Below are 13,575 nucleotides of genomic sequence, written 5' to 3'. Positions count from 1 at the left end.
TCGTAAAGGTGTCAAGAAAAGTTAGAAAACGTCTTCCATCAAAGTCAGGGCTGCACTCAATGACGTGAGAATAAAGCTAAAATGAGTAAATGCATTAGAAGTTATCATAACAATGTTTCAGGGGTTCAAACAGACTATCCTGCGTCACAAACAGCAAAACTTGGTGGGGTTGGAATTGACACAATTTTATTGATACCAAAGCAAATATCAGTTCTTCTCATTGATCTTAATCTTTATTGTCTTTACCAGTTTCTGTGGATTTGTATCAAAACAAAGTGCTGTTTAATGCATACCTTTACCGCTACGCTGACACAGTAAAACTCTTGTTAACTGGTGTTCTGCTTTAAAAAGCGACCATGTTATTTAGCACTTTTCAACCAAATGTGCCAGTGATTGTTGCGTTTGAAGCAGCTGTTGTCCTCCTAAATCCATCCCAGTGTTTGGTCCTTGGGGTTTTGTGTCAAAGTACACTCATCAGATGCACATATAATAAAATAATATGTACTAGTTAGTAGAGGCGGCTACTGGTCAGTCAAGGAGGGGAAGCTCATTTTTTCGGCCTACATCATAAATTTGATTATTTATTTAAACGTAAATCCTACCCTCCGTTCCTTTTCAAGCAAATGATCTGTGACCCTGCCGTACCAACCAGGTGTTTTTTCCAGAGATTTTACCACTGTTCTCTTAATGTTTTTGGTTTTAAGAAAGGTAAACTCACTGGGGATCGATAAAGCCTCCGGATCAGTCCAGAACAACTGAAAAGATGCTTCGGTGGAGGGTTATACTTCAAGATCACTGACTGGTTAATTTCACTGTCGATCAAAAAGGGATTCGGCCTCAGACAGATCATCCAATCATCATGCAGAAGCCCAGTCTCCAGGCCAGCCCACTGTCTCATAGACCCCCAGAGACGCTGAGTGCCCAAGAGCAAGACAAAGCCCAGAGTTTATTCAATGACCGTCCAGTTTCCACAGTGGAACAACCCACTCTACACTTCCCCGCTGAAGTCAGAAGACTCTCAGCGTCTGACTGTGTTAAAGCGCTGAGACGCTGCTGGGATGAATGAGAAGAAGGTCAAGCCAGTTACCTGTGATAGGTAGCTGATTCTGAACAAAAGATGAAGGAATTCTAGCGCATATTTTGTCAATGAAATGTACACACAGCAGTGCATATCACCACTTTTTTAGAGGAAGCTGAGCTTCCCTTACAGTCTTAGAGCAATCGCCACTGCTATTTAGTTAGGGTCACTCTTTGAACCATAGCAGTGGTGTGAAATATATTTAATGCCATGCTGTCTTGACATTTTTCCAGCATGTTTCTGGTGTTTCCAGCCTTTCTTGATATGATAAAAAGCAAAAGGCAAGGCAGATTGCACTGTCAGTCTCATTTTCACAAAATTAAACCCAATCTGGACTCCTTGATCAACGTTCTCCCCATGAGCCCCTCAAAAAACTGACTGCCATGTAAAATTGTAAGTTGGCCTCAATGGTCATCTCTAAATATATTACTTAACTGGTCAGGGGAAAGTCCTGTGAGTCGGGTAAAGAAAGCTCAACTATTGAATCAGCATGAGTAAATATGTGTTTAAATAGTCTTGACTGTTATGATTTTGTTTGCTGAATTTGTTGACGTCTGACTTGAGTATGAGAAATTATGTTTATAGGTTTATGCATTTTTCCTCTTGTGCTTTTGCATTAAATTAAAAAAAAGGATATTTTCAGGCAAGAAAAAAACTACAATAGATAAACAATAACATCCTGATTCCTATTGGCTGAGTATTTACTTAGTGAGGTATTAGAGATGAGCAATTTGAGCAAATTCCGAGAAACAGTATCAGGTCACAGGAGGTGTAAGTCTGTGACTGCAAAGCTTGTAATTTACCCATTCTGAGCCTGCAAGACAATCCATCCTTATCAGCGTCTGATTCCTGCATCAGAGGGAAAAGTAGACAGAGATGCTGCAGGCCCAGACACACACACACACACACACACACACACACACACACACACACACACACACACACACACACACACACACACACACACACACACACACACACACACTCACCACTGAAGGCAGGCATGAAATTACATAAAAGGAAAAGGATCCAGATAGAAAGACTGAGAGACTAGTGAGAGAACAAACAGGCCTATGAAACGACCACAGACCCAGATAACAAGATAAGACCTAATCAATCAATCCTTGCACACAGACAGATCTCGCTAAGTGGCTCATGAGTCCTGCTGCAAATTAAATCTGCACACTCCTTCAAGTAAGAGTGAGTGGAGGGAGCAAGAGTTGGCGAGAAGAAGAGAAAGAGAGAGGGCGGATAATAGAGGGTAATTTCATCAGCGCGGCCCGTGATGAAGCTTTTACACGCTGGTTTGAGAGGCCAAACTAAAAGGCTGCAGGTTTGGTGATATTGAATATGAGTGGTGTGTCATGATTTGATTTGTAAAACGATAGCCAGGAATTAGATTACAGGCTCTAATGCGGATATCTGAAAGGGTGTCAGACCTTAAGGGTTTGGTGGGTTTGGTGTGTGTGTTTGTGAGTGTGTGTCTTGAGATTTTCTTCCTGTGTAGGGGGGGAGGCTAACACACTGAGAATTACTTTATTTCGCTCAGTCCAGCTTCATCCATCCTCATCAACGCTGTGCGTTCTCTGTGTGTATGAGTGTGTTTGGTTTTGGTTTATATAGACTTAACATCACCAGGCAGCTGAAACAGAGAATGATCTGTGAAAAAGCAAAGCAGGGGGCTGAGAAGAGATCAAATTTAAAAAAAGAAGAAAAGATGACTGAAGATCTGTGTTTGAAAAACAGCGAAGCCAGTGTTCCTCCACAAGATAAATCTTCTTCATGGTATTCTGTCTTAAAGCCACAGTGACAAAATGTGTTTCATTTGGAGTGGCTGCACCTTTTGGGTTATAGGAAAAATGTTGACACAGGGCAATAATTAAGACTATGCAAATGTTTACTCTAGCAACTACTCTATTTGTGGGTGAAGCAAATGAAAGCTCCAAAAATGTATCCAAAGTAAATGGTGAGTAAGCAGAAAATGGTACCAGTATTAGCACAGACAGACGGAGTCCATGCTGTAGTTAAATTAGCGGTGTTATCTCATCCTGGTGGCTCATACTGCCAGTGAAGAAAAATATAAGCTTCTTAAAGATGCTATGAGGAGGATCTGTTTTAACTGGACTCCCTCGCCACCTTCTGGCCCAAAGTCTCACGCACACTGTCGTAAATAACTTTTAGCGAGGCTTGTGTTTGATTTGGAATTAAATGAAGATCAGATCAAAAAAAAATTCTTTGTTCAAGACAACTTTTTACGGGATATCAACGCGCCAAGGTAAGGTATTTATCAGTACAGTTACGTAGCACTATGGTTTGAAACGTGACATCAAGCAAACATTGTGGTAGCTGGTTATATGTAGAGACATCGGCAGCCAGTGCTCTGAGGTATCTGTAGACTAACATGACAACATATAAACACAGTCAGTTTGTAGGTAGTTTAGAAGCTGTCTATATTTAGCGCAGCTGGCAGTCCAGCGCTCTAAGATATGTCCATAATGTGTAACATGATTGAATCCTGGTTATGTCCTGCCAGTCATCTACCAAGCAGAGCTAATGTAACCTCACTCTTTATCTTACTGATAGACTCTCAGGTTTGAACAGACCACTGCAGAATAACTGCTGCATGTGGGTTGGAGTTAACATTATCACAAACAGTTTAGCCCCTGTGTTAGCCTTTAGCTCGTACTGTATCACTCTCCCATTTAGCTTTCGTCTGCTCTTCTGTCCTTTTTCTGTCTGACAGTTAGGCTCTTGTGATCACCATCACTACAAAATTAATCACAAAAATCATTTTCGGCTGAGAAAGACACAGATCTGTCTTCCGACTACCAAAGTTCATCAGCCGGTGTGGTGTTGTCATAGAGACCTAGGCGGCGCTGTTCAACACGATCTGGAAGCTAAGAAGTAGCAATTTAAAATAACCTGTAGGAAGTAATATTGGCACTGAAAATCTCATTTTAAAGTATGAATTACGATCAGGCATATATCTAGAAGGGAGACAGTCTTTGCCTTGTCTTACAGCCCATGTAACTTGCCTGTTTTCTAGGCAAGCCCTCTGTACCCTGGCTGCCTAGCACCCATTAGCACACAGTGAGTGGATTGTGGAGTACTAGCCGGCTTCTATATGTCTAGTATCAATACCACAATATTAAATATTTTTATCATTGAAAAGCTAAAAGCACACAAAAAATTACACTCAAAGAAATAATGTTCTACATTACTGATTGTGCTAGCTTTGAAACACTGATTTCTGTTTTCACCATGTTTTTTTTGTTGTTGTTTTTGTAATGTCAGCAGAATGTAGCTTAGCAAGAAACAGTCAACAAAGAGACCAAAGGGTCTGTTTTACTATTTTTTGTTAAAATATATAGTTGTTGTTGTTGTTGTTGATTGTCCTCCTCCTCCTCCTCCTTTTTCTTCTACTTTTTTTTTATTCAGAAGAAGCATACTTTTTGATGCTTCAAAAGGAGATATGATGTCATGACTGACAAAGTATTAAGATATGTGGCTCCTGCAACATTTCATATCAGATTAGTAGGGTGAAAAAGGATGAACAAAGGAAAACGCAACACTAATGTGAGAGCTGTTGAATTTCAAATAATGTGTCCTGATGATGACTCTAACAACCTAAAAGACATTGTTTTAGCGCCAAATATGTAACTAGCACTATGAGCACCCATCACTTTTCAAAGCAATAATTTGGCTTCATTATTTGACAGTAGGAGATGAAGGCACAACGTACATTTTTACATGCAGTACCAGGCCAGCTGAAAGGTTTGCTTGGTCCAGGATAAGCCGACTCCTTGTTTTAACCTACATATAAGTCATGGACAGTTAGTTGAAAAAAAAAATGATAACAATGATGGGTATTATTATTATTTTTATTATTATTATTATTATTATTTTTATTATTATTATTATTATTATTATTATTATTATTATTGTTATTATTATTTTTATTTTAAAAAGCTAATTATCAAACTCAGATTTTTCTAAATATATATTTATTTAACAATTCTTCAAACACTGTTAGAGAGTCTTGTCTCTGTGGGATATGAAATGCTTTATAAAAGGCATCACATGAGCATAGTCAAGAACAATATTTTGCAGACATTCATGGCAGAAATAGTCTCCCATGATTAAGTACAGCAGCGTTACCACAAACATCAGCCTGCCCAGCATGATCTCACACAGCTGTACCCACACACACACACACACACACTCACACAGATTCCCCATGCACTCATTAGGAGTATGAACCACCAAAAAGCACTGAATTATAAAAGGGAAACAGTGACGCAGGTCTAATTTGGAGAAACAGGAGGTAACGCAAACACACACCAGCGAAACATACAAATACAAGGATAAAACTGAAAACGACCACATAAATGCACTCAAAAACACACACACAGAGGCACACATACACACACACACACACACACACACACACACACACACACATTAATAAAGTTGTCTGAGTGTTATTTGGCAGGGAGTGCAGGCGGGAGATTCATGATTTTTAATATGCATAGGAGCTGAGAAGTGGAAAACCAGACACCCTCTCACACACACACACACACACACACACACACACACACACACACATACTGCCTTATGTCCTCTTTGGGGGCGCACATGAAAACACCCTACTTTTGGGAACACCACTTTCTGAATGGTTTAGAGAGATGCCAGCAAGTGGGATGTATCACCAGAAAAATCTAGATTATGAAAATCACCTCAGATTTTCATTTAAAATAACTTTTGTCCAATTAGAATTTTTACCTTGAGATTGAGGACAAATAATTTTAATGTCAATTTTGGGGACTTTAACTGTACACAGATACACAAACTCATAAAAGTCACTTTCAGGTGCCTCAAAGTCCTTTGGGGACAGAAGTCTATGCAAGTAATTTTAGCATTTATTTGTTGCTATGTTTGAGTTATGAGAATATAAAACCTTCAAAATCAGTCTCAACACTGCTCCTGAGTAGCTCTTGACATATCTTAAACTTATTCTTACTTAACTTTTTCAACAGAAACCAAAACAACTGAAGGATGATGGCTTAACTAATGACCAATCCTTGCCATACTAACACGTTTTATGTTGGTAAGACTATCAACAACAGTTGGGATTCAATAAAATTCTACTGGAAACAATTTGTTCTAAATAAGATTAGACTCAATATGTTAGCCACATTTTCACCAGAATCAAATTTGCATGAAAATGAACATGACACAACAAACTAAGTTTTGCTGTCAAAACATGTTTTACTAACATGATGGTTAGACACATACAAATGGCTCCATAAGTTGCTGTTTAGGTAACAGGAGGGGCCAGCCTCAAAAGTGCTACTATTTTGTAAACAGAAACAGCTTGAGATGACAAGTACACTTCAACTATCAGTGTACACCAACAAGTATACTTTACTAGGGTACATTTTAACAAGAGTTCAAGATTTTGTCCATTAGTCCAAGTAACAAAATGAGTCCATTTCTTCCAAAAGAGAAATATAAAATGAACAATGCTCTGTAAAGAACAAAAACTATTGTTTAGCACAAACCCTTCTCTTCAAGGCAGTGATTCGATTTCTGACGTAATTTTTTACACCAGTCCAGCTGCGATCTCTCAGTGCGACGGGCTCTGCATTGATACACCGCAGACAGTCAATCTTTTGCGGTACCTTGCAAGTGCGTATGAAGTCCATCATGTGTCTTTCCACAGCACGTACCTCACGGTCATCCCACTTACGTTTAGAGTTGTCTCTGTTTGGAAGTGTCTGTGAAATGTCTATAAAGAAAAGAAAAAAAGGTGATGTCAAGTTACCTTTCTGTCAGTACCAATGTTAAATGTGCAAGGTCAACAGTGGTCAAGTGACAAATAATGGAAGACCATGAATAGGTTTTACTACACTAGTTTTCAATTTTAAAACACTCCTAAAAAAGGGGCATAGTTTGTGGTTTTAAATTACATGTAAATTAATTTGAACTTATATAAATAAATTATGGATGAGGCATGTTAAAGGGCATATTGCAGGTTAAAGACAACCATTTAGAAATGTATAGTAAAAAACCTTAAAAACAATATTCTGAAAGAAACTCTGAAACCACAGAGTCTCCTGGAGACGTTGTAGTATAATTTTTCTTACTTTTGCATTAAAAACCAGCATTTGAATGCAACTTCACTCAGGGGGGTCACTCTGAGTCTGCCTCTGTTTAACATTAATGAACATGGATCAGACTGTTACTCCTGTCAATAAAGAAGAAGAAAATCTGCATTCTTATGGTCCTCAGGCTTATTATTATGAGCTTGTTTGGCAAGATAAATAGGATGGAATAACAGCCTTAGGAGCAGCGGAGGAGAAGCGAGGAGAAGCAGAGGGGAACTGAGCAGCTGTACCGGTAAGTGCCCGCTGTTTGCTTGTGATATGTAGCCGAATGCTGTGTTCACATCAACAGTTTTAAATAAGATCAGCTGACTTAAAAAATAAGCAGCTGTTATAATGGGTCACATAGAGAAAGACAGAGGTTTATCAGCGCTCTATCAACTAATCTAGAGTCAGAAAACAAGACGATGCTCAGCTCACGTTTCTGTCGGGCTGAATCTCTGACAACTTTCTCTTACGTCATCTGCCACTGGGAGCTGGGCTCGGGCTGCTGCTGCTGCTGCTGCCGCTAGCGAAGCGATTTGCATTGATGGGACTGCACCCATGTCTGACACCTGGACCTGGCTCTGGTATCCCATCCTAAACTCCATAATATCGCCAGGTACAAAATCCTCACGAAAATGAGCACCACAGAGAACCGCGTTGTGGTGACCGATGCAGAAATAAAGTCTTGTCTTCTCACCTGCCCAAAGTGAATCCAAGCACAAAGCTAACGCCATTCATCTTCCTATTGGGGAAAAAAGAGGACTCCATGTCCTGTTAAGCTAATTTATCTGTATCCATCACAAATGCAGTTAAAGTAAACGCCTTAATGAATGGCCAAATTCAATCATAAAACAATAAAATCGACCCCTAAAGTCCGCTCTCACTCACTACCACCTGTTTTTCATATTGGCTCACAGCGGAGTGAAGTGACGCGAGTCCCTTTGGTGATGTTAAATGACACCATGTTGAAAAAAAGAGTGTTTTGAACAGCTATGCCGAAAACAGCCACTTCTTCCTCTAATTTTCGCCCTTTATCGATGTATAACACATAAAATCAATGATTGACTTATTCTACAGTCATTATTTGACAATGGTAAGTGTTAATTTACAAAAAATTGAACCTTCAATATGCTCTTTAACTACTTTTACTAATTATCCACAAAGGTGGCAAAAGTACTTACACTCTGTACTAACAAGTACAGATACTTGTGTAAAAGTCACTGGTAAAAGTTGGAAAAAAAAGTGATTCAACTCCTTAATTAAGGGTAAAAGTAAAAAAAAAAAACACACTGAAATTTACTTAAGTACAAAAGTAAAAATGATTACTATGTTAATTATACACAATACTTGCTTGATAACTTGGCAAAATGAAAAATAAACTAAAAGTGCTGTCAATCAATTGAAAACTTTAATCTGCTTAATCATATTTTTAGGCTGACATGCCATGCAGCTGCAGGAGCAGCAAGAGGTGACAGAGCTTTTTTATCCCACAGACAGTGAAGGTAACATGACTCTACTGGAGATAGAAATTACTGAACAGACTGAAGCTGCTGAAGACTGACCGGACCACAGCTTTCTGTCTGATGCTGTCAGTCACTGTGGAGCTGTGATGTGATATCAGGTGACAAGTCAGTACAACTCTGGTTCTGTCGTTTTTAAGCTGCGTTGTCATGTCCGTGGAAGTTGAATAAAAGTAACAGGTTATTTTTAACTATGCAAGGAGTGGAAAGTACAGGTTTTTGTGTTCAAATGTACGGAGTAAAAGTAAAAAGTTGTCAAAAATTAATCAATCAAGTACAGATACTTGAAAAATCTACTTAAGTACAGTGACAAAGTATTTGTACTTTGTTACTTCCCACCTGGTTCTCCAAAACAACAACCTGCTATAGGATGGCTACAGCAGCTGACTACTGTGTATATTCTGTCATACCCAACTTTGGGGTTTTACTGGATACATTACTGTCACTTAGTACAAAAAATGATTCCTATTTCATTTTTACCTTGATCTAGAGAGGCATCAGAAGAAGTGGAGAGAGGTGGAGATGTGACCTCTGCCTCATGGTCGTCCTCAGCTGTGGTCTCTATGGCTGAGCTGACATTGGCAAGCTCATCCTCATCACTTGATACATCTGGTTCTTGTGAACAGTCAACTTTTTCTGAAGTGACAATGTCAGAAAAGTACAAAAAGGAAACGTTAGGAAAAGTAGCCTTGAGACAAAAACTCTCAATGGACTTCCTGCATTACTTAAGTTATACATTTACACAAAATAATTTTGTAAATAACATGATCATACACAATGCCTATGAGGAAAAATATGTAAAAATAACTGACGGACTAAATTTGCATCCCTCCAGTGTGAAACAGACTATTACAATTCTTCATCATTAAACTTAAATAACCAAATACAGTACAAAGAGTATAGTACAGGTAAAGAGCAGTGATGATGCATTTCTCATGGGATAATAACCATGGCGTTTATCTAACCTTAGTTGTACTAATATACACACATCCATACCTTCAGGGTTAATCTCAATGTCATCAAGAGCTTGACCTTTATACTGTGAGAGGGTCCCCTTCTCCACTGCCAAAAGCACTTTGCTCATTTTGGCGAGCTGTAGCGTTCCCTGTGGCAGGCGGTAATACTGCCTGTGCACACGAATGTCATGACCGAGAAAGTCTGCAAGCTGATCTGATTCATTTTCTTGAAGATTGAGTACCTGAGACATGGTAGCTATGTGCTTTCGCAGCTTTGTTGATGTTAAGGCCTCCGGATTTTTAGCACCACTCTCCCTTGCAAACTTTTGGATGCATTCTCCCCCTCTATAAGCAGACAAGGCACCTGGTCTAGCGAACATGTATATGTTCTCTTTGAGGACTCCGCACATCTCACGAGTTTCAGCAAGGAGCTCCATGGCTGACAGCATTGATGGCTTTAGCAGCACTGGGACTCCTCTTCCTCGTTTTCCCCTGATTTCTACTCTAGTGAAGAAATCACACATCTTCTTCTCAAGAGGGGTGAGACAGGCTTCCATGTCCGCATTGAGTTCTGACTTTTTCCTTGCCATGAAAGTGGCCAGCTCCATTCTTGACACCTCTCCTTCTCTTCTTCTGTTGAAAATAATGACCTGTGCCAGCGTTACTTTGGCAAGCGTTGCATAACTGTGTGCAGAGGGAGACAGTTTCAGCATTCTTTCAGCAACATCTTTAACCTTCTCTAAGTGAGAGTCCAAACATTTGACATCTTCAGTGAAAGGTAAAATTGGTGGCGCATTCCACTTCAACTCTTTCATAGTGGTTGTTGCACCTCTGGTTATCAGTGCCTTCCATCTGAATTTTTTAATGGTCTTGAATTCGCGAGCATATTCCACCAGGCCGTCATCCCTGTCAACTGTGGACAGATTCTCAGTCTCCACCAGCTCACAAAGTACACCCAGACTGTGGCCAACTTTTAGGGCTAAGGAAGGTGTCTGAAATGTGTTGTTCTCTGTGTTGTATCCAGCCAACTCTTTCACTGCAGATATCACTCTGTTGAAGTTGGATGGATAGATGAGTTCCTCTGCTTTCCGTATAGGAGTTTTCTTCTGAGCAACTACTAATAGTCGCCCAAGTTCTCGAAGTCTTTGTCTAATCAAGTCATGTCGGTTCTTTCTGGACCCATTTAGATCAAAGAGGTGTTGACCAAACTGCAACAGAAGTTTGTCATTTTGGATGGTCCGAGTGACCTCATCATAGCTCATGCAGGAAATCACACTCTTCAAGCCCTCACTAATCTCTTGGACAACAGCAGTTTTAAGGGCACATTTGGATCGAACTCGCTGCTTCCCAGTCCTGGATTCATCATCGGTTTCTTCTCGTGCTGGACAGATTTTCATGTGCTTCCACAAAGTCCTCTTGGCATAGAGTCCTTGACAATGAAAACAATGAATAAACTCAACAGCAGATCTGGCTTTTCGAGGTCTGTAGCAGGCCTGGAGCTCTCCTGCTCCCTTACTCACAACCTGAGCATTATAGGCAAAGTTTCCACGTCGTCTCAGAATATTTAATGCATTACGTCTCTCTTTTGAGTTCTTTGGAAATAGAACTGCTCTGGCAACCTCTTTTACATTTCCATGCACAGCTTCCAGGTGTCGTGCAATTTTTGAAGAAGGCTTGAGGCAATAGAGACAGTAGTTTCTTTTGTTATACACTCGACGACTTCCAGACTTTGAAGGAGGACATACTTTGATTGAGTCAGAAAGATGTTGGACTCTGCTTTTCTTTGGAGTGCTTGACATTATCTTCTCTAAATGAGGAGATGAGCTCTTTCTCTTCCTTGGAGTGTTGGAGTTCCTTTTCTCAGGGTTGTCTCTGGTTGGGTTTTTCACAGGAGTTCCAGAATCAGTGGCTTGACTTGCTGAAGACAAAAGGGGATATTGCAGAGATAGCGGAAGGTTTTTTGCAGCTGGATGGAGTTCTGTGTCCTCATCAGACACAGAGTCTGGAACGTAGTCTGAATCATTATAGTCTGTGTGATCAGATTCATCTAGGGAATCTTCCTTATATGCAGGGGCCTTGAGGAAAAAAAATGCAAAGGTTACTGCGCTGTGTTGATCGATTGCACTCTTATTATATAAACTTTCTCTCTTTTAGCTGTATATGAGAAAAACAGGGTAGATATACCAAATTCTATTTAAATAAGAGATAATTTACACATCAAATTGTACATACTGTTACGACTCAGGATGCAACAGTACAGGTGTTTATCCTGTACCAAGTGAATATAGACATTGTGGTCTGGTTTACAAATTCCTATGACGAATACACTTGGCTGTAAAATGGCAAGAGAATTTGTGAGATCGTTACCATTCTAATCCATGCTCACTGCTTAATGCATACCCAAACAAGGTGAAGCAGCTTTTTGTTTCGAAGCTCTCCACCTGCAAAACAATCTTTTTGAAGACTTTAGGTTTGCTAAATTCAAACCAATAACCATAAGTTGATAGTTAAAGTAGGGCTTAAATCATTTCTGTTCTCCGTGGCTTTGGTATCAGCCTCTATAATCTGTATTTATTTGCTTGGTCTCGTTATTGTATTTAAAAGGCAATTAATTGAATGAAACATTTAAAAAAAAAAGTCCTTTGTTTTATTGTCTTTTTACACCAAATTAAAAAAATCTCATATTTAAGTAGGTCAAAAACACTAACTGCACTACTGCCAGTTAAACATTAATGAACCAAACTCATTGTAAATCCATGTGTTAAGGTACACGCCAAACTGGGACTTCTGTATACTGTTACAACTTTACTTATTATTGCAGGAGAATACCTTTCTTTGTCTTAATGACCTCCATTTAGAGTCATCTGCTGAAAAATCCTCTGAATTCGGACAAGCTGACAATGATGATGATGACGAACACATAGCAGGAGCTCTTGTCTGACAAACAAAAAGATAAAAGCATTCCAGTATGAATAAATCTTGTATAAAACAATAGGCAATACAGACCTTTTAAAGTAAGAGTTAGTGATAGTGGTGTTTTGGGGGAATGATTTATGACCATTTCCATTCACTACCATGATAATAAATCACACTTCTATCCTCATCCCAGATAATACAATTATGGAAATAAAGAAGAAGGTTTATTTCTGAACAGCATTATAAAATCGACAAAATAGTGATAAATAGAATTATGTATTTATTTATGATGCCAAATGATAACACTGATGTCATCCATCTTGTGGAAAACAGCTGAAAACCAAATAACAAGCTAAAGTTAAAATGGAGTAGTGTCACCTTTGACATTGCTGCTGGCTCTCCACTGTCCACTGGATCACTGGCCATTGATGATTCATCCGCCAATGAAGCGTCTGATGAGGCTAGTGGCTAAAAAGACAAACCAAACTTTCTATTTGAAATATTCAAATTCAGTTTGTATTTAGAAAAAGGAAGATGCATAGCAACCCTTTCACTTCTATTATAATGCTTGATTAATTAAGAACATGTGAGTAATTGTAAAAATTGGCCCCAGTCAAGTTTGTACATACTTGAATATCATCACACTCGTCCTCAATGGCATTATCCAGGGGAGATTGTGAAGTCAGCTGAAGAAAAGAGAGAAAATCAACTAAAGCAAATATGAAATTCCATCCAACTACAATGACAAAACTTTCAGTAATATTAAACCAACTGTTATCAAAATCAAAATGTTGATAATGCCTTGCTCTTAAGTCAGCTAGTCATAAAAGAAGGCACTGTATCCTGTCTCTAGAAGCTATTAACATGTACTGCATGAAGTGAGGAAGCTGCATTGCATTTATAGCCTTGGTTTGCACTAGAAACAAATAGATTAAGTAACATAAAATATTCATCCA

At 39.1% G+C, this 13,575-nt stretch overlaps 1 protein-coding gene across 1 annotated transcript in view; it reads right to left on the bottom strand.

Moving 5' to 3' along the window:
- LOC141800108 (uncharacterized) overlaps positions 1-12,604 on the bottom strand; it is a 12,835-nt gene extending 231 nt beyond the window's left edge. The window contains exons 1-4 of the mRNA XM_074682546.1: positions 12,533-12,604; positions 9,744-11,778; positions 9,228-9,383; positions 6,734-6,866 (exon numbers count right to left, since the gene is read on the bottom strand). Coding sequence (XP_074538647.1) covers positions 6,734-6,866; positions 9,228-9,383; positions 9,744-11,502 — 2,048 coding nt within the window. The 5' untranslated portion in view covers positions 11,503-11,778; positions 12,533-12,604. The remainder of the gene's footprint in view (positions 1-6,733; positions 6,867-9,227; positions 9,384-9,743; positions 11,779-12,532) is intronic.
- Positions 12,605-13,575: the final 971 nt, after the last annotated feature.

Source organism: Halichoeres trimaculatus, unplaced genomic scaffold, assembly GCF_033239565.1.
Source record: "Halichoeres trimaculatus isolate MK-OKI-2021-1 unplaced genomic scaffold, fHalTri1.1 fHalTri1_scaffold_2, whole genome shotgun sequence".
NCBI classification, from domain to species: Eukaryota; Metazoa; Chordata; class Actinopteri; order Labriformes; family Labridae; genus Halichoeres; species Halichoeres trimaculatus.
This window is presented reverse-complemented; position numbering and strand designations above follow the sequence as displayed.